The sequence below is a fragment of the Pagrus pagrus genome (genome assembly GCF_965226575.1).
Source record: "Pagrus pagrus genome assembly, chromosome: 21".
NCBI lineage: Eukaryota > Metazoa > Chordata > Actinopteri > Spariformes > Sparidae > Pagrus > Pagrus pagrus.
The window spans coordinates 7,141,764-7,161,996 of record NC_140208.1 but is presented as its reverse complement, the minus strand read 5'-3'; the positions used below and the strand labels follow the sequence as shown (position 1 = coordinate 7,161,996).

At 40.0% G+C, this 20,233-nt stretch overlaps 2 protein-coding genes and 1 long non-coding RNA gene across 4 annotated transcripts; all 3 read right to left on the bottom strand.

The window, feature by feature from the left end:
* Window positions 1–690: 690 nt before the first annotated feature.
* Window positions 691–4,254, bottom strand: LOC311250438 (uncharacterized protein). Its single transcript, XM_084342136.1, has 2 exons — window positions 3,996–4,254; window positions 691–2,753 (listed from the first exon to the last, which is right to left on the bottom strand). The coding sequence occupies exons 1-2, from the start codon at window positions 4,075–4,077 to the stop codon at window positions 1,603–1,605; spliced, it is 1,233 nt and encodes a 410-aa protein (XP_084198262.1). The 5' UTR covers window positions 4,078–4,254; the 3' UTR covers window positions 691–1,602.
* A 902-nt stretch (window positions 4,255–5,156) lies between these two features.
* On the bottom strand, window positions 5,157–10,243 carry LOC311250479 (uncharacterized protein). The gene is made up of 3 exons (XM_084342180.1): window positions 9,998–10,243; window positions 8,991–9,284; window positions 5,157–8,324 (listed from the first exon to the last, which is right to left on the bottom strand). Exons 1-3 carry the CDS (start codon window positions 10,089–10,091, stop codon window positions 6,826–6,828), a joined length of 1,887 nt encoding a protein of 628 aa, XP_084198306.1. The 5' UTR covers window positions 10,092–10,243; the 3' UTR covers window positions 5,157–6,825.
* A 1,584-nt stretch (window positions 10,244–11,827) lies between these two features.
* Window positions 11,828–20,210, bottom strand: LOC311250482. 2 transcript variants are annotated; one of them, XR_014621291.1, is made up of 7 exons: window positions 20,022–20,210; window positions 19,295–19,440; window positions 19,082–19,167; window positions 18,901–18,940; window positions 17,380–18,730; window positions 12,055–12,200; window positions 11,828–11,924 (listed from the first exon to the last, which is right to left on the bottom strand). It is a non-coding gene; the product is annotated as an uncharacterized lncRNA (long non-coding RNA). The 2 variants fall into 2 exon arrangements; XR_014621290.1 differs by having other exon boundaries at window positions 11,828–12,200.
* Between the last annotated feature and the right edge of the window lie 23 nt (window positions 20,211–20,233).

Genomic DNA, 20,233 nt, shown 5'->3' with positions numbered 1-20,233 from the left:
TAATTTTCGGTTGAGTTTCTTGTTGCATTGAAACCACATCTGAGCAGAGGAGCAGAACTGCAGTGGCTGTTCAGTTTGGTGCCAGAACACCGCTTACCTGATTAACTGGAGCCTACTGACTATTATTGCCACATTTTGATTTGAACTTAAAATTGCATCATGAGCCATGTAGTATAAAACTGTTGAAAAGATACAAAGGCCTAATTTGTCTACCAATACGTATACAGTATGTATACCAATAATATGCCCTTGAAATTAAGAAAATGCTGTAAATGTAATTCTTATTGACAATACAATATAAAGAAGAGTTACTTCTCATTAGTGATCAATGGTATGGTTAAAATGAAGTCACTGTTACATTTTGGTAATAATCACTGGGCACTAGAGATCCGCAGGTCATGTTTTTGATTACCGGCACCCAGCCAATCTGTTATGAGACCCAACCCACTAAAATGTGCGCCAATCAACAACCCGTACCCAGCCTGACCTGCAAAAACACACGATGCACCATATGAGAGCTAGACTGATGAATGAGACAGAGGACCAGACTGAGAGCAGCCGCTGTCCATGGTGCTGATTCTGCCGCTGGGAGCAGAAGAGACCAAAACAGAGTCGTCTCTCAGAAGAGGGAGGATCTAGGCTGAACAAATTAAATGAAAAATTAAAAGAATAAAGTAATTGTTCCAAACTTTGGTATTTATTGTTGATTAAAGGAGCGAAAGAGGTCTGAACATTTCAACGAGTTCAAACTTTCAAATTGAATTCTGCCTTTTTTTCCTCTCTCACACATGAACAAAGCATTTTGTCACATCGTAACGGTGAACCGTTACAAAATAGTAGCCTTATGTGATGGACTACTCAGTGTTTTAGCATACTGTCTGGCTGCACTGTGCGAGTACACAACCATCAGAAGTGAAGGCGCTCACTGGATGTGCTTGTTGCTGGAATGTACAGAAGCACTCAGGCCAGCATGGAGAGGAGAGAGTATGTGCAACGGTGATCCCTCCAAAAAACGAGGACATCCTCCTGGCACTCGTCCACAGTGAAGTGAGTCTGCAGGTCACGCTGTCATTCATCTGGCTCAGTTTCATCTGGGTTTCTTCCCATTCTGTGAACATTCTCCGTCGGTGGTGCAAATAAAAGTACAGATACCACTTACTTTGTTTCACTTGTTAACTTACCTGGCACATTCAAAAAGGGATTGTTTATTCCTGCAATGGTACACACTGAGTAAGACCAGATGGCTGAAAACATTCTGTATATTTGCCAGACAGATGGTTAAGTAAATTCATCATTATTCTTTATGAGTGGAGTCTTAAAGAATAAAACATTAATCCAGCTTTCTTAGACTTAGTACTTTTAGTAATCAAACAACTTGGATGAGGAAAAACATAAATTAGAAACAAGTTAGTGACAAAGACAAAAATAGACAAAGAACAACCAAGACAGGGTTTCTTTTACATATTTCATAATTTACACAAGAGATAGTCAGTGTCAAACCAAAATGATGCAATATTGCATACATTTCTGTGGCTCTTACCAATCATTTTTTAGCCAACCCCCCAAGAAAACAAAAACACTGCAACTATAAAGTTTCTATCCTCAGTGAAGTTTCATGTGTTTCTTCAAATTTCCCCGTTGTGTGAATCTTTTACCGCAAACTTCACAACCAAATGGTCTCTCTCCCGTGTGGACTCTCATGTGTGTCTTAAGAATTGTCTTCTGTCTAAATCTTTTCCCACAATCAGCACAGCCAAACGGTTTTTCTCCTGTGTGTACTCTCATGTGTTTCTCAAGATTTGTCTTAAACGTAAATCTTATACCACAAAGATCACAACCAAATGGTTTATCTCCTGTGTGGACTCTCATGTGCGCCTTAAGATTTGTCTGCTGGGAGAATCTTTTCCCACAATCATCGCAGCCAAATGGCTTCTCTCCTGTGTGGACTCTCATGTGGTTCTGAAAATTTCCCAGAAAGGTAAATCTTTTTCCACAAACATCACAACCATGTGGTTTTAATCCTGCGTTGACTTTAGTCAATGAATCATCCTTTCTAGTCACTCCACAACATTTATCGTCCTCCAAACAGCTGGAAGACCTTTTTTCTAAATGACTCACGTGTCTCTGAAGAGACCCCTTGTAGTAAAATCCTTTACTTGACTCAAAGCAGCTAAAGGATTTTTTTCCAGTGTTACATCCCATTTCACTTGCAGGGGCTTCATTATATTTCAGGGCATCTACTCCTGACTCAGGTGCCCTGGTCTCCTCCCAACCAATGTCTGTCTCTTCAGTTTCAGATCCAGAATCTGACAAAGGTTCTTGCCAATCTTCAGAACTGACATCAGTCTCAGAACAGTCTACAGCCTTTTCATTAGTATTCTGTTGTGGATGACTATCTGGATCTCCGTTCCTGGCAGGTTCAGATCCTCCACAGTCCTCTCCATCAGTTTCTGTTTTTATCTGTGTTGCTGAGCTGCTGGCTGGAGGCTCTGCCTCTCTGTTGTCCTCAGTTAGGCTTTGATGAAGCAGTGAAGGCTGAGGTTCGTCTTCATCATCTTCACTCTTCACAGTGACAACAGTGAATGGGAAGCTGGTGATATCAGCCCCCTCCAGTCCAAGTTGCCCTCCCTCCTGACTGACCCCGAGTTCCTCCTGTTCCTCCTTTATGTGTAGGGGCTCTGGGTCCTTCTGGTCCAGGCTGGGGCTACACTCAGGGGAAACCTCTTCTTTAATCACCAACAGCTCCTGGACACCTGCAGGGAACACCACAACAGACAGAGAAATGTTGGCAGCTGTTTTTTAGGAAATCAATAAAAACTATCACCTCAGGTTTAAATGTTAGGTTACAAGACAAGAACATGTGTAACTGTTGTGATGGTGCACACCAGCAATGACAAGCAGTGAGCAATGAAGCTTGAAAGTATTTTTTTCCACAGGCTGCATCAAAGTTTTGGTCAAAATTATTATACACTACTCAAAATGAGTTGCAGCCCTCCATCTAACAGCTCCTTCTTGCTCCATTACTCCCACATACTGTATAAAACTACACCCTGATATATTTAAAATGTCATCAAATGCCCAAAATGACCATTGTTTTGTTTTGTAGATGATTCATTGATGAATGATAGCAGTAAGTGCTAAACTCACTGAACACATTGCACTGCATGTGACTAGTTTACTTCAAAGTCAGTGAGTGTTTCACAAGTTCAATGTTTTAAATGTGAAGCTGCAGCTGAGCGACAGGTTTGGTTTGCATTAGCAGTAAACTAACACAGCAACACTACAGTTAGTGAGCGTCTTCTCTTGTACTGCTCACCTGTTGATTCAGTTTATTTTCTGCACAGTCGGCAGCACTTTTAACCAATCAGTTTGGTGTTTTACTCAAGGGAAGAGGGAAATAAAGTGTATCTCTGAATATCCTTGATTACAAATAATTTATTGATCCCACTTAAATTGTGCCATGGATCACACATATTTTTTCTGAAATAAGGTCCCATGGGGTCCACCGGAAGTGGGGTGACTTCTGCTCTCTAGAGTTGTTTCAGTCCATTTTAACGCAGAATAACACTTATTTTCTTGTGCAGGTGTTAAAAACACACTGCAGTCATTAAATGTCACACTGTGAGTGCCGTGTGTCAAAATAGATATCAACCTCTTACTTTCCGTTACAGCTGTTATCCACTGAAGGCCACCAGGAGTACACCTGAGGCCAGATGCACAAAACTCTGTGTAGATTCACCACTAAATACTTCGTGCATAACCTACGAGAACAGAAACAGGCACAGACGTCTTTTTTGTGTCAGATTTACACAGCTGTACATGCGTCTGATTCAGTTTCAGAAATCTTAAAAGCATTTCTGGAAACGGGCGCACACGAGTTTCATTTCCGCTCCCACGTTTATTCATAAATAGATGTAGAAAAGCCAGCTGGAGGCAGCGTATGTCGCTAACTTCTGTACAACACGGTGGTGTAGGAGATGTGCATGGTGGTGTACCTGAGCTGGAGGGGGAACTCTGTCGGAGTCTTTTGTTGCTCGGAGTGGAGCTGGCTTTGGCTGTTTTCACGTCCTCGTTCATGACGCAGATTCTGTGAAAACACTCGTCGTTCCTGCGGGTCCAGGTCGTTTAGTACGTGGTCCGGGTTTGGAATGAAAACTGGAAACAGCAGGTGAAGACAAATATGACAGGAACAAAAAGGTTTTACGTCCGAGGAGAGAAGTTTGTTTAATAGTTGTAGGGGGCCGCCATCTTCGATCTCGCAGTGTCTCGCGAGAATTGCGTTTTACGGTGGCGCACTGTTGCCACATCTCGCGAGAAAAACAAGGAACCGGATCCATTGAAACAAGCTCAAAAGAAGTGACCTGGATCTAAAAAAAAGGAAATAATTAAAAAAAAAAAAAAATTAAACGTACCTATATGTGAGAGGGAGAGTTCACTTGATGATTAGACTGCAACTAAAGAGGCATTTTTGCTCTGTTAGGCAGGAGACATGGGAGTAAACCCAGAGAAGCAACTGGACTTGAGAAACTAGCCCAATAAACTGCAACCCGTGACAACCAATATTTGTCAGTGACTTATGATAAGAGGACTTGGCAACCCTGTAATTACATGTTCTACAGGGTAGCCTATTACAGTGCTACATAGTTTATCTGTGATTTCTGTTTGTCATTTTGATATACACTACATTGGGGAGAAAAAAAAGTACAAAGACAATATATTTATTGATTCACCCCATCAACTTCATTGATTTTTGTAAATGTATGCACACACGCTTGGAACATTCTTCAGATAAACAGGTTCATTGGTAACAGTTTAAATCATTCATGGGCTGGGAAAAAAACATGTAAAGATAGTAGAGTGAAGATAAACATAACAAGGCCCCTTAACTACAAGAGAGGTGAACTTAAATACTTTTAAAATACATCCTCCTGCAGTGCAACTGCGGGCTTGAAAGGATAACTACCGTTTTTTACAACCTGGACCTTATTTCTAGCATAAAATATTATCATTTACTCACCCAGATAACTTTGGTGTCATTTGAAGTCGTTTGGACGAAAATAGATCCAGAGTAGCGCCGGTATATCCATATAATGCAAGTGACGGGGCACTGAAACACAGCCTCTATATAACGCACTATCTGCCACGAAACTAGTTCATTCCACCAATATTTTGTCATGATACGCTAGTGCTATTCCCCTCTGAGTCCGGGCTCATCTGTTATCAACATCCAGTGTCAAACTAGCAGCAGCAGCTACAGGTAAACAAGCCGGCTGTCGCGGGTGCGCGCGCAGCTCAGAGACGACATCTTCCAGGTCAGAGGTAGTAGGTCAGCCTACAGACCCCGAATGATGACAACAGACAAGCCCAGACTCAGAGGGGAATAGCGCTAGAATATCGTAACAAAATATTGGTGAAATGAACTAGTTTCATGGCAGATAATGCTCATAGAGGCTGTGCTTCGGTGCCCGGATCACTCGCATTATATGGATATACCGGCGCTCCACTGGATCTAATTTCGTCCGAACGACGCCAAATGACACCAAAGTTATCTGGGTGAGTAAATGATCCTTTTTTATGCTAGAAATAAGGTCCAGGTTGTAAAAAACGGTAGTTATCCTTTAAGGTCCTGGCTTCAAAGAGAAAACACATTTCCAACCTGCACAACAAATGGTTAACCATTTCTCCTAAAGGTCAATTCCATTCACAGGCTCATTAAAGAATTTGCACAAGCTAACAAAAAAACCTTCTTGTGTGCCATATGTTTCAATGTTGGCAGGAAAGCAGAGAATAGAACGACCACATACTGTACCAACGGTATACAATGCTTAGAACAGTGATATGAAAAACAACTTTGCTTTGTATTAACATAAATGGAAAAAAGATGTTTGATATAAATATATGCTGAGAGATTGTCAAACATTAAAACAAAAATCACAAAATACTCTGCTCAACACAGATTTATGCAATTAAATATATATATATATTAAATATATAATACTGTGTGTATTACACCCCACAAAGGCTACAGAAGATCAACCCTGTGTTTCTTCTTGCTGCCTAAGATTTAATTCAGATAATGGGGATCTCATATGTTTTGAGAGTGCACACACTTGAGATATTTCTGGAACAATATTCACAAACGTGTCTGAAATACTACAGACAGTATTTACACTGGACCCAATTTATATTAGAAGACACAGAAATACTGGAAGAGATGATAAAAAGAAACTTAACAGGCCCTGTGGTGGAGGTGTATTTTTAACAACTATGCAAAATTAAATTGGATAAAAATTGAAAGATGTATCATGATTGGGTGTGAAAGGGACATCTTCAAAAGACGTTCACACGTTCACAAGCAAGGATGGAGGATGTTTGAGAAACATTATTACATAAAGGATATTACTACACTTCATAAAACCGTTGTCAGTAAACGATGACTGCATGATTGCAAATGATCACACTCTGTTTTATGTTATCCGCAGTCTCATAACATTTTAGGCACTTGGCCTTAATGCACATGTGTGGACAACCCAACGAGGAATGGCAATGAAAATATGCCCCCAGAAAAAAAAAATGGATGAATGAATAGCTGCCGTATTGAGTCTGATAACTAGTTCTCATGGTCTATTCATGATTCATGATTTCTAGGACTCTGAAGAGACCTTCTGAGTGGAGGCTGGAATCTTAAAACTTGGCTGAGAAAGAAGTATAAAGAAAGTAAACCGAAAAACAAACAAGAAAGGTAGTTTTGGTATGTAAAGGTATGTTTAAAAAAAACAACTATAGAATAGACAAATAAAACAAACTGCAATAAAACAATACCATTCAATGAAATGTTTGATCAACAACCCCTGCGACTCCAGAGTGGACTTTCATATGTATCTTCAGACTTCCCTGTTGTGTAAATCTCTTACCACAAACATCACAACCAAATGGTTTTTCACCTGTGTGGACTCTCTCATGTGTAGTAAGATGTGACTGCCGTTGGAATCTTTTCCCACAAACATCACAACCAAATGATTTCTCCACTGTGTGGACTCTCAAGTGTTTCTTGAGACTTTCCTCTTGTATAAATCTTTTCCCACAAACTTCGCAACCAAATGGTTTTTCACCCGTGTGGACTCTCTTGTGCGCATTGAGATGTGTCTGCCGGTTAAATTTTTTCCCACAAACATCACAATCAAATGGTTTATCTCCTGTGTGGATTCTCATGTGTGTCTTGAGATCTCCCTGATGTGTAAATCTTTTCCCACAAACGTCACAACCAAAGGGTTTCTCTCCTGTGTGGACTTTCATGTGTGTCTTCAAAATTCCTGGTTGTGTAAACCTTTTACCACAAACATCACAGCCAAATGGTTTTTCACCTGTGTGGACTCTCGTGTGTTTCTTCAGATCACCCTGTTCAGTAAATCTTTTGCCACAAACACCACAACCAAATGGTTTCTCTCCTGTGTGGACTCTAATGTGTTTCTTTAGATGGCCCTTTTCTGAAAATCTTTTTCCACAATCACCACAGCCAAACGGTTTTTCTCTTGTGTGGACTCTCATGTGTGTGTTTAGATTTCCCTGTTCTGAAAATCTTTTTCCACAATCACCGCAGCAAAATGGTTTTTCCCCTGTGTGAACTCTCATGTGTGTCTTCAGATGGCCCTTTTCTGAAAATCTCTTTCCACAATCACCACAGAGAAATGGTTTCTCTCCTGTGTGAACTCTCATGTGTGTCTTCAGATTCCCCTGTTGTGTAAATCTATTACCACAAATATCACAAGCAAATGGTTTCTCACCTGTGTGGACTCTCATGTGTGTCTTAAGATGATGTAGCTGATTATATCTTTTCCCACAAATATCACAACCAAATGGTCTTTCTCCTTCCTCAACTCTATATTCTGAATCTGACAAAGGTTCTTGCCAATCATCAGAACTGACATCCGTGTCAGAACAGTCTGAAGCCTTTTCATCAGTATTTAGTTGTGGATGATTATCTGGATCTCGGTTCCTGGCAGGCTCAGATCCTCCACAGTCCTCTCTATCAGTTTCCATTTTGGTCTGTGTTGCTGAGCTGCTCGTTGGAGGCTCTGTTTCTCTGTTGTCCTCAGTTTGACTTTGATGAAGCTGTGAAGTCTGAGGCTCCACTTCATCTTCTTCACTCTTCACAATAACAACAGTGAATGGAAAGCTGGTATCGTCAGCCTCCTCCAGCCCAGAGTCGTTGCAGTGTTCCTCCTGTTCCTCTTTCCTGTGAAGTGGTTCAGGTTCCTCCTGCTCCAGGCTGGGGCTCCACTCAGGGGAAACCTCTTCTTTGATCACCAACAGCTGGTGGACACCTGCAGGGAACATTGAAACACACAGAGAAACGTAAGCAGCCATTTTTTAGGAAATTAATTATAAAAAACTGAAAACGAATCCAAATTAATCAATAATGTGAAAGTGAAAGATGAAGTTCACCCAAGAAATGTTAGGATTCAAAACAAGAACATGTGTAATTATAGTGGCCAGTGAGGTAGTTAAGATATTTTTAAGATATTTTCTACCTCCAATTTTCCAACATGCACCCTTTATTCTCAACAACTCTTCCAAATTAAATAAACTGCATCATTTTTAACAGCACTCTGGAATGACTGACAGAAATGCAGTCTGATCTGATGACAACAGTTACAAATCTCATACATCTTTTTTATTCCTAATTCTATACGGCTATGATTAAATGCACAATATGTAATGACTTTCACTGTGCATCATCAAATTCACAGTTTCCATGCGTGTGGTTCTGTACCATAAAGAACATATATGAATATCAATTAGATATGAAGGATTACATGAACACAAACATTGCAGCTGTTCTCTACACTATAAAGCAGAATGGTGTGCATAAATCCCAAATATAAAGAATATTATTAATATACAGGATATATTTTATTCCTCAGAACTGCAGAATCTGATGAAGGGTCTTGCCAATCATCATTCGTCAGTATTTGGTTGTGAATGAGTACCTGGATCTCGGTTCCTGGCAGGTTCAGATCCTCCACAGTCCTCTCTGTCAGTTACTGTTTTTATCTGTGTTGTTGAGCTGCTGACTGGAAGCTTTTCCTCAGTTTGGCTTTGATGAAACTGTGAGGTCTGAGGTTTCACTTCATCATCTTCAATCTTCACAGTGACAACAGTGAATGGGAACCTGGTGATAGCAGCATCTCCATCCTGACAGGTCCAGTGTTCCTCCTGCTCCTCTTTTATATGTGGGGACTCTGGGTCCTTCTGGTGCAGCTGCTGGACACCTGCAGGGAACACTGAAACACACACACACAAATGTTGGCAGACCATTTTCTAGGAAATTATCAAACATTGAAAATTAACATAAACTAATCAGTAATGTAAAAAATTGAGTTCTCCTCAAAAATGGTAGATCCACACAATAACATGTTTAATTATATTGATGGCAGTGAGCAGTGAGGTACTATTGACATTTTTCCCCCAAAATTTCTATCCAAAGTAACAATGTCCAAGTTAACAACACTCTGGAATGACTTATGAAAGTAGTCACTTTAAAAAGATCTAGGCTATTGAATTGTTCTATATAGGTTATTTGGGCAATTTGTTTAAAGTATCTGAAAAGTAGTTCAATAAGTAATATATTACTCTACGCAGACAGTAATATTGTAATGTATATATCACTTTAAAATGAAGGTAACTAGTAACATGTAATATATTGCACTTTGAAAGCAACTTGCCTTACACTGACAGTGACTGGTTCCTGCTTGTTGCAGTGATAAATAATCCATTAGGTTCAGGCAGGTTGGACCTGGACCTGGACGTACTGTGACGTGTTCACTGTCATCACGTCAAGTCTGCACGGCTGATAAAAGCCGCTGGCAGACAGGCTTTAAACTACATTAATGATATACATTGTTAAACCTCTATAACCTATACGTCTATATATTTATGTGTCATGATTTACTCAATAGTGTTTTTGTAGGTGTAGCAGAGGTGGATGGTGTTGCACCTGAGCTGGAAGGTGAACACGGTCGGAGTAATTTGTTGCTTGGAGTGGAGCTGGCTTTATCCGTTTTCGCAGCGACTGTATCGTCCTTGTTCATGATGCAGATTCAGGTTTGTCAGGTCGTTTGGTGTCGTAGTCCAGTTTCTTAAAAAAGGGGAGGAAACAGCAGATGAAGAAAAACAGAAACGAAACAACGAGGTTTTATGTCCGAGGAGAGAAGTTTGTTTAGGTTGTAGTCTCGTAGCAGGGGGCCGCCATCTTGAGTCTCGCACCGTCTCGTGAGAGTTGCGTTCACAGTATTGCCAGATCCCGCGAGAAAAACAAGCAACCAGACGTATGCATACAAGCTCAAAAGAAGCCACCTGGCTCTAAAAAAAAATCAAATAAAAATGAATAAAAGCCGAAAACAGTAGACCTTATCTAATATGTGAAAGGAGACGTCACTTGATCAATTTATGTATGAATTTTTTTGCATTGCTTGCATGGCATTTGAGTGGGCTTAACTGCATCCAGAGCAGAAGAGATGGTACTGCAGCTGAATCTGTATGCTGATCGGAAGAAATGGTCTAAACAGGTCGCAGATGTGGACAGATTGCTTATTTTGGGCTTGCTTCCATCAGTCTAGGCCCGTATTCACAAACAATCAGAGAATATTCTCAGAGAACTCATAACTTAGCCTAAAAACATCTAGCAAGGAGTCTTAGCCCATTGCTAGGTGCATAGACAACACAGTTTTATGCATGGGCCATCTTTCCAGTGGTGAAATACTTCCTTAAGTCGAGGCATCTTACTATTTTCCAGAGTCCTGGTCTCTTTTGTATCAAGGCACCATGTGAATGCAGAGTTTTTATCATTACCACAGAGTTAGTGTATTATTACTGTAACATCATTATACTTTGCCTATGTATTAAAAGCAAAATTGTATTGGTTTGGCATTGATCCTAAAGATACTGTAATTCAGTAAACCTTCCAGGAGTTAAGTGAAACTTAACAAGTAAACACGGGAAGTTTGTCCAGATAACGAGAGACACAATTATATGGACTGTAATAGAAAAAAAAAAAGAACTTAACAAAGACAGAAGCAGCAGTAGCATTTATTATTTGTTGAAAGTCTCTTATCATCCTGACAGCAATCAAAATATCAAATGCTTTGAAAAGAAAAAAAAAATCCATTGTCTGTGGCTGCAGGGCTGTAATAGCGTTATCCAACCAATTTCAGCGGACCAAAGATATTCTATGGACAGCCTAACTGTCTAGAGAAAAAGAAGAAAGAAGTTGGATAGCTCAAGAGGTGAAACAAGAGTCAACATTGGAGTTGCTTTTCAACGATGGCTACAACTGACAGAGTCAAAGGCCTGAAAACGGATGCCATGGTAGCTGTGTCTCTGTTGGACAGGTTATGAGCTGGTTTGTTTTGGTTGTAATGATTGTAATAAATTGAAAGTATTTTCAAGGTCCTTTAAAAGCTTTTGACTGTCAGATAAGTAACTGTGCTATTCTTTCTACATGAAAATTATTGCCAAAACAGTGGAGCATTGCGAAGGCACCAACATCAACTGCCTAACACTGACCAACACTGATCTGTGTTCATAATCAGTCAAGAAACCTCTGGACATCCTTCCTGTATATAGTTGTTTATACTAATTGTACAGTATATGGTCTAAATGATGAAAGGTATACTGTTTTTGTAGTTTTATTTATTTACATGTATCCCAAAAAATTATTTTCTTACCTAATTCAGTTGTTAATGCATCGTGTAAAGTGTAAGAACTGTAATGGGTTGGTTGTTTATGCTGGAGGTGTAAAGAAAAGGCATTTATCATTTTCAAGACTTTATTCAAACAAGTTAGAGATCATGCAAAATAAAGAATAAATACAGACTGAGAAATAAATTTGTGTCAGGCAGAGTTCCAGCACTTCGAATTCTGGCCTGTAAAGCAATAAATGAGCAACATGATTAGATATTTTTATGGAACAGAGCTTGACTGTCCTTAGCATACTGTGAACATATTTATTATTTATTTATATGTCGTCTTTTTCGAGAACATCTGCTCCTTGACCTGTTGCACTCCCACGTTCACGGCCTCTGCCTCCACTTCCTAAGGCAATGCTGGTTGCCCTCCCGTCGTCCTCTCTGACGTGATGATGTGCTTCGCTCTGGCGTGTCCTCGTCATCAGAGTCAACGATGCTCTCATCATGGAAGCTCTAACATTCAAAACATTGTATTATCATGAGTCTAATACAATATTCACCTTTGTCAGTGAATCATTGAGGGGGTCAGGGGGTGTAGCAGGCCCACAACTGATCTTGATGTTTTAGCTTTGCCATATCTAGCGTGACCATAGCAAGCTGTTGCTAGCTAAACAGCAATAAGTGACAACATCAAAATACACTTTCAAAACAATTTCTGAATAGTGACAAAGCTTGCTTGACAGCTATCAGTACTAGCAATGGCTATCTTGGTTTTTTACGCTCAATATGATAATATTAGGTCTTTACTTACAGGCAAATGAGACATGAGGTAGCTATTTGTAGTTAGATGTTGTGTTGAAAAAGATGCACCAATACACTCTTCTTCCCACCGGGCATTTATGGTTTTGGGGAAGTGGCTTTGGAGACAGACCTGAGTGCAGGGGGTGGGATTTGTTGGTCGGATACTTTCAAAATCTATCCTGGGCTTAGATCAAACCCTAGCTTTAACTGATGATAAAAAAATTAACATTAAGTGCACACCTCATGCATTTTTCTGAGTGAGGGAAACTGGAATGGGGAGAAAAGGCATGTAATGACAAAGGTTCAGTTAGCTTTGCACGTTAATGGCCGGTAGAAATTTCCCTCAGAGGGATACTTTCTACTTTAATACATTGCGTACATTACAGAGCCTGTCCTTTCTCACTTTTACTTGAGTAAAGAAGTTGAATCAATACTTTTACTATAATCAGTGTCACATGAGTGTTCCACATCCTAAGAATTACATTTTTTATTCGAAGAACTACATTTTTCATTGTAAGAACTACATTTTTTTCCTGTATTCAGTCAGTTGTCAGTATTACATCACAGGTGGCATCCCAGTGTGACATGTATGCCTGATTTGATCTAAGATGAAAGACATTTTGGAACTTTTGCTGAAAGAGAGTTCCATATTCAAAAGGCTACATCTGAATTCAGTCAGTTGTCAGTATGACATCACAGGTGACATCACGGTGTGACTCGTGCGCCTGCTTTGATCTAAGATGAAAGACATTTTGGAACTGGCTGAAAGAGAGTCCTATATCTTAAGACTGCATCTGAATTTAGTCAGTTACATTCGGGATACGATCACAGAAAGGACACAAGTGACTTTAACTGCGTTGAGAAAGTAACAATCGAGTTACCATCACAGTGAGGACACGCGTGACTTACACTGCGTTGAGAAAGTAACAATCGAGTTACCATCACAGTGTGGACACGCGTGACTTACACTGCGTTGAGAAAGTAACAATCGAGTTACCATCAAAGTGAGGACATCGGTGACTTACCCTGCGTTTAGAAAGTATTTTACAACATTCGACTGCAAAAATGTCATACAACAGTGAGGCAGACAATATTAAGCCAAGAGGGACATTTCAGGTGCAGAAGAGTGACATTCTTGTCAGCAACTCAACCCGTTACCTGGTAATGGACTTTATTGGAGAGGGATCTTTTGGCAAAGTTGCCAAGTGTCTCAATTTAACAACTTGCTTTACAGTAGCAGTGAAGATCTACACACAGAAAGAAGACTTAATTCAGGAGGTGGACATGCTAGAAGCAATCAGGACTCTTGAGCCAGATAAAAACAACATAGTAAGATTTGTGGAAAGTTTCAGGTTCAACGACCTCTCCTGCCTGGTCGTTGAGATGCTGGACATGACTCTTATGGACCTAATGAGGGATCAATCTCCTGTTGGTCTCTGTGAAAAAGATGCACTTACTGAGAATTTCAGTGGTAGAAATGCAGCCATTGAAAGGTTCAATGCTCAAGATCATGTAGAACCAGTTAACATCATTAATATCTGTGATGGAGACACTGGAGACTTGGACACTGGATCTCACAATGCATACAACACTGAATCAGACAATATTGAGCCAATTGGGACATTTCAGGCACAGAAATATGACATACTCGTCAGTGACTCAACCCGTTATCTGGTCATGGACTTCAGTGGAGAGGGACCTTTTGGCAAAGTTGCCAAGTGTCTCAATTTAACAATGGCCGAAATGGTAGCAGTTAAGCTCCACACACAGAAAGAAGAAGAATTCATTCAGAGGGAGGACTACATACTTGACGAAATCAGGGCTTTTGAAGAGAAAAACAACATAGTAAGATTCGTGGAATATTTCTGGTTCAATGGCCTCTCTTGCCTGGTCTTTGAGATGCTGGACAGGAGTCTTTTTGATCTGATGATTGAGAGGAAGGAAGCACCATTCAGAATTATTTCTCTCACCCACACTAAAACTGACATGGAGCTCACAGAAAAGTCACTAACTGACCTATTCAGGGGTTTCAATGCAGACTTTGATATGTACAGTTCTGATTATTCTATACAACGATTCGCCCATGACAACTATGGTTTCTTGTCCGTGGACGATGATTATTTTGATTCAGACATCAATCTTTCATTTGATGAAGACACTGGAGACTTGGACACTGGACCTCACAGTACATACAACAGTGAGGCAGACAACATTAATCCAAGCCAGACATATCAGGTACAGAAGGATGACATACTCGTCAGTGACTCAACCCGTTACCTGGTAATGGACTTCAATGGAGAAGGAGCTTTTGGCAAAGTTGCCCAGTGTCTCAATTTAGCAACGAACGAAAGGGTAGCAGTAAAAATCCACATACAGAATAAAGAGCACGTCATTCAGAGGGAGGTGTATATGCTAGAAGCAATCAGGGCTCTTGATCCGGAGAAAAACAACATTGTAAGATTTGTGGAAAGTTTCAGGTTCAACGGCCTCTCTTTTCTGGTCTTTGAGATGCTGGACAGGAGCCTATGGGACCTTGTGATAGAGAGCAGGACACCACTGAGACTTAATGAAATCCGCCCTGTGATTCACCAGCTACTGGTAGCATTTGATGCCCTGAAGGGTATCAGTGTGATTCACACAGACTTGAAACCTGATAACATAATGCTTGTCAATCACAAGGATCAGCCCTACAGGGTGAAGCTGATTGACTTTGGTGTGGCGATTCCAGCAAACCTGTTGAAGACTGGGAACACAGTTCAGCCTTGTGGATACAGGGCTCCAGAGGTCATTTTGGGCCTCCCTTTATCTGAAGCTATTGATATGTGGGGAGTCGGATGTATCATGGCATTTCTGTGCTTTGGTCAGCACCTCTTCCCTGTTCGCTGTCTATATCATTGCATGACAACTATGGTGCAGATGCTGGGTCAACCAGAGGACCACTTGCTGAGTGCTGGGATAAAAAGCTTGCAGTATTTCAACAAAGAAGAGGACTCCAGCACTCCAGGGTGGAGACTGAAATCACTAGAGGAATTCAGGAAGACAACAGGTGTCAACCCCCGTTTGTCTTCCAATTTCTTCAACAAGTATGAGGATTTGGAGTTTGCTGTACAAAGATGCCATCCGAGCAGAGACGCTGTTGAGTATACAGATTCAATGGCATTTTTAAGTCTCCTAAAATCATTTCTACATCTGGATCCTGGCAAGAGAATCACACCAAAGCAAGCCCTAAAACACCCCTTCATTACAATGGCTCACCTACTAAATGAAAAAGACACTCACTCATATGCATGTGAGGCCCATCAGTTCATGGCTGCTTGCCACATGCATCATTCAGATGAAGCATGCAATTCTCTCACCTACACTAAAACTGACATGGAGCTCAGAAATAACCAGCCTTTTGACTTCAATGATGGACTTGACACTCTAATGCAAGTGCCATTTGACCAGTTGGTGTTTAAGACAACAGGACGGGAGAAAAGCAGATTCTGTTTCCGATGACCTGCTCTAACAGGCCCAGCGACACTCTTGCTGCACACTTTAAATGCCAGAGACCTAATGTGTTATCTGAACATATGTCTTTGACATTCAGCAGGGCAGCATGGTGGCTCAGTGGTTAGCACTGTTGCCTCACAAGGTCCTAGGGCCTTTTGGCGTGAAGAATAAATGGGTTTACTCCGGGTGCTCCGGTTTCTCCCGCATCAACAAATGTTAAAAAAAAATCAATACAAAACAGTATTAAAATAAATTCAGTAAAACATGACAATAAAAATGAGAACATATCGTTTTTGTTGAGAATGTTTGTTATATTAATTATGGAGATAACATTTACATTTAAGTTGTAATCTGTTTCTAAAGCTTTGCAGTGAACGAAGATAAAGTCAGAATAATTAATTACTCGAGTTGAGGACTAAGGTGCATCATGCACAGCCATTTAAGTATCACTGCAGTGAGATTCAGCATAATTTCTTCCTACATGGGCAAAAAATCTTAAACCTGATGCTAGAGTTGGGGTTTTAATACATTTATTGGAAAGAGAAGCTATAAGATGATTTTCAGATTTTGTAAGAAGCTCAGCTGGATTGTATATCAGCGAATATTTTAGATCTCGAAACACAACTACAGTCGCTGATCTGTCTTTAAATTGTGAGGTGACTGCAGATAGAAAATAATTGATTTGAAAGAAGAACAGGAGTGAGCAACATCAGATCACAATGTTACAGTCATTGGGGCACATTCACAGATGTGATGTTTTCTGATGTTAACTAGATCAATATGTTTTTATAATTCTATACTGTTTTCTACTAATAGCAAAACATACCTCTGCCATTGGGGTTAATGTAAGTCTAATTTTCTGCAGAGCTTCCTTTCTTCCTGAACACTTGCTGAGCAGTGTGTTGATCAAGGAACCATAATGTTCACAAACACAGCATATTAGGGTACCCTTTAAGTGACTCAATCTTATATGAATGTTTTCCTACATTCTGCCATGTTTCTAAATTGTGTGCAATCTCGTAACTAAGTACTCAGAGACTTAAACAGAGATGCTCTCACAAGTGGAAAATTGTTAAAATCAGTAACAATCACATATTCAAAAAGGAACCTTAAGTAACTCTTTTCATCTGTCAAGTCTGATGGTAAACATATCACATGTAAGTTCAGCTCAGGTCACCGCATCAGTGAGGGAGGGAGCTGACAAAGGTGGTCACAGCAGGATCTGAAAATCAGCACTTTAGGCCATCAATATAAATTCCCTACTAAGGGATCTACAAATAAAAAGCTATTCAGAACCAGAAATAGAAAATGAAGCTGTCCTCTGACAAATGTTTCAAAAAATAAAAATACTGACAACCAGATTCCTAGGATTTAACGTAGCTATGTTTTTTAATCATACCTGTTATGTGTACAGTGCCTTGGCCAGACAGGAGGGAGCATCAATCGTCAATGAACCATCATTCAGGACCTGAAATATTACAAAATGATAATTACAAAAAGAGATAGAAAAATAATTTTAAGGATGTTAATAGAATAATTATTGGTGCACTTATTACAGTGTCCTCTACAGATACAATAGATACATTTCATTTAACCAGCTCCATTCCTTATCATGACTTCTATGCTTTCAAGCCAATTAAATTGTTTTTTAAATTGTACTGATTGGGCTGGGGGCATTTCATATTTCTGTATAAATAAATGTGCAAAGTAAACTTTTAAGTTGACCACAAATATAAGGATGAGTCCTTCTGTTTTGAAACAGAAGATGAGCCCTGTGCAGTATCACAAATAGTTACATATTCCAGTGTTCATCTCTGTTAAATGTAGAAAATTAGCTTCAATTAGTTTATGCTATTTTATAGGGAAATATGATATGATTAACATTATTTTGGGCTAAAGATACTTTGGTCACCTCAACATAGGTGCTTGATTTCTGTAGCTGTAATTAAAAATAAAATCCATACCAATGTTGAAATGTGAAACACTGTAGGACCACAATACATTCTCATTCTCATTAAAGCACTGACTGTCTGTCACACTTGAAAAATAAGCCCATTTAGCTGAGCACTGTACAAAGAAATGTGTGTTGCACCTTGTTACGTGTGGCCAGGTAGCAGTACCTGTGTGTCTGTGTGTCCTCTGTCTCCGCCCTGCTCAGGTGCTGGCAATCACCTGAGCAGGCTAAAAGGAGGCAGCAGCAGGGCGTGTCTCTCTCTCTCTCTCTCTCTCACTCTCACTCTCACTCTCTCATTCTCACTCTCACTCTCACTACAGGTGTGGTGCCGGAGGAGGGAGGCAGTGCTGGCTGCGCAGTCTTTTGCTGTTTTCCTTTGTACCTGAGTTGTGTTTGATTTCAGTTCCCCGGCCTGTTAGAGCGCCTTTGTTATTTTCATTTGGGTTTGAGTTCCTGGTAGTCCTGTTTTCATACCCTTCTTGTTTTCTCTTTATAGATTAGTTATTTTGGTTAGGCAGCTTTAGTTGGGAGGAGCCCAGGATACGACGGTCGTGGCAGGCTAGTCTGGAGTCTCCTCTCTCCTTTTGTTCATTTTGGCCAAGAACTCCTGCCTTTTTCTTTTTTTTCTCTTTTGTTTGGGTTATCTTTCTTATTGGGGCTTGTTGAGTTCGGCTACGGCCGTTTGTTTGCCTTTAATAAACACCCATATTCGAATTGACTGTGCTGAGTCGGTGTCCTTCATGTGTTACTGGCCTCCTTGTGTTCGAGTCTTTGTTTTTGCTTACTTTAGGACCTCCTATGAGAATGTGTTTTTAAAACAAATCAAACAGTTAGTTTACAGTTAATATACTTGCATTATAATGTTATGGCCTGTCATGAACTCTAAAATAAATATAAGGTTAAAAAGCGCAGCCTTGAAATACTTTCTTCATTGGCAAAAGGGGAGAGGGTAAGGTAGAAACTTACCTCAAGCCTACAGTCACTTGCTGGTACTTTATTTCAGTACCTGTAACATAAATGGAGTAATGTTATTAGTCCGCTAACTGAATAGTCCCATGTGATGCTTGAATTTATCAGTTTTATTTGCATGCTACTTGTTGCACTTCCTGTACAAGCTTCACAAGCTAGCTTCTTCATGTCTGAATACCTGCAGTTGAACTGGCCTCAGTCACCAGACACCTCTCCTACCCTGTGCCTCTGTCTGTCTGCATGTGCCAGCCCGGTGAGGTTTTACTAACATGACAGACAGGGAGAATAATGCTGGAGCATTTCCTCAAGAACAGCAACAAAGCAAGACATTGTGAATAAGAAAAAAAGCCTGTTGTTTGTTTTTATGTTTTATTACTTTTCCCATGTCTACCTGTATCTGTCTCTGTCATTGTCTGCAGCTCTCTGTCTGCCACCTCCGCCCACCTCTTTTTCCTCATCTTCCTCTCTTTCTCTGTTCGTAGTCATCACGGCAGCAGCAGAGACATGTTTGTGCTCTCTATGGATGCAAAGTCCCACCTTTATTTTCACAATGAGCAACAAAAGAAAAACAAAAAATCCAACTTGCAGTGAAGACAGCAAATTTTCTATAGGAACATATGCATATATTTGAGCCTATAAATATCTAAACAAGATACACTGAACAAGTTTCAATATTCAGTCAATAGTTTGGTCAGACAGTATATGTGTTAAAATTTAGTTTAGTTTATCAGATTAGTTTACTGTCTTCTTTGATGAACCATTTTGGATTAACGTATGAACTTCTGGATTCACAGTATATCAATTGGTTGCTCTCAGATTTCTACCCAAGTTGAGATTGGTTGATCAGTAAAAGAAATAAAGATGCATTTTTGTTCATGTTTGGCAAAGAATGGTGCGTGAAACTGATATTCCTAATCATAGTTGTGTGAGAGGATGTTGTATCAGAGCTAAAGTAGCACATTTTAAAACATTTTTATTTTTATCAACAACCTGACAGAAAAATTACTGATTTAATAACCACTGTTATTGTGTTGAGTTGGAGATGTGAGCGTATTTCTTGAGATCGACCAAAAACATTATCCCTACACCATGTAAACCGTAGTGTTTCATGAACTCACTGTCTCAGTTCTGCTGTTGGTAGAATTTTCTCCTTCCTCTTTGTCATTCCACCATTTTCTCCTGTGCTTAATAATTTCTTAAGGCTCTTAAAAGTCCTCCTCCCTACTCCTAACAGAGCTCACCTGAGGGGCTGAGATGCTTTGTGAGTAACGGTTTTATTTACAATGATCTAGTCTAATAAATTTTAAGGAAAAATCTTAATGAACGCCAT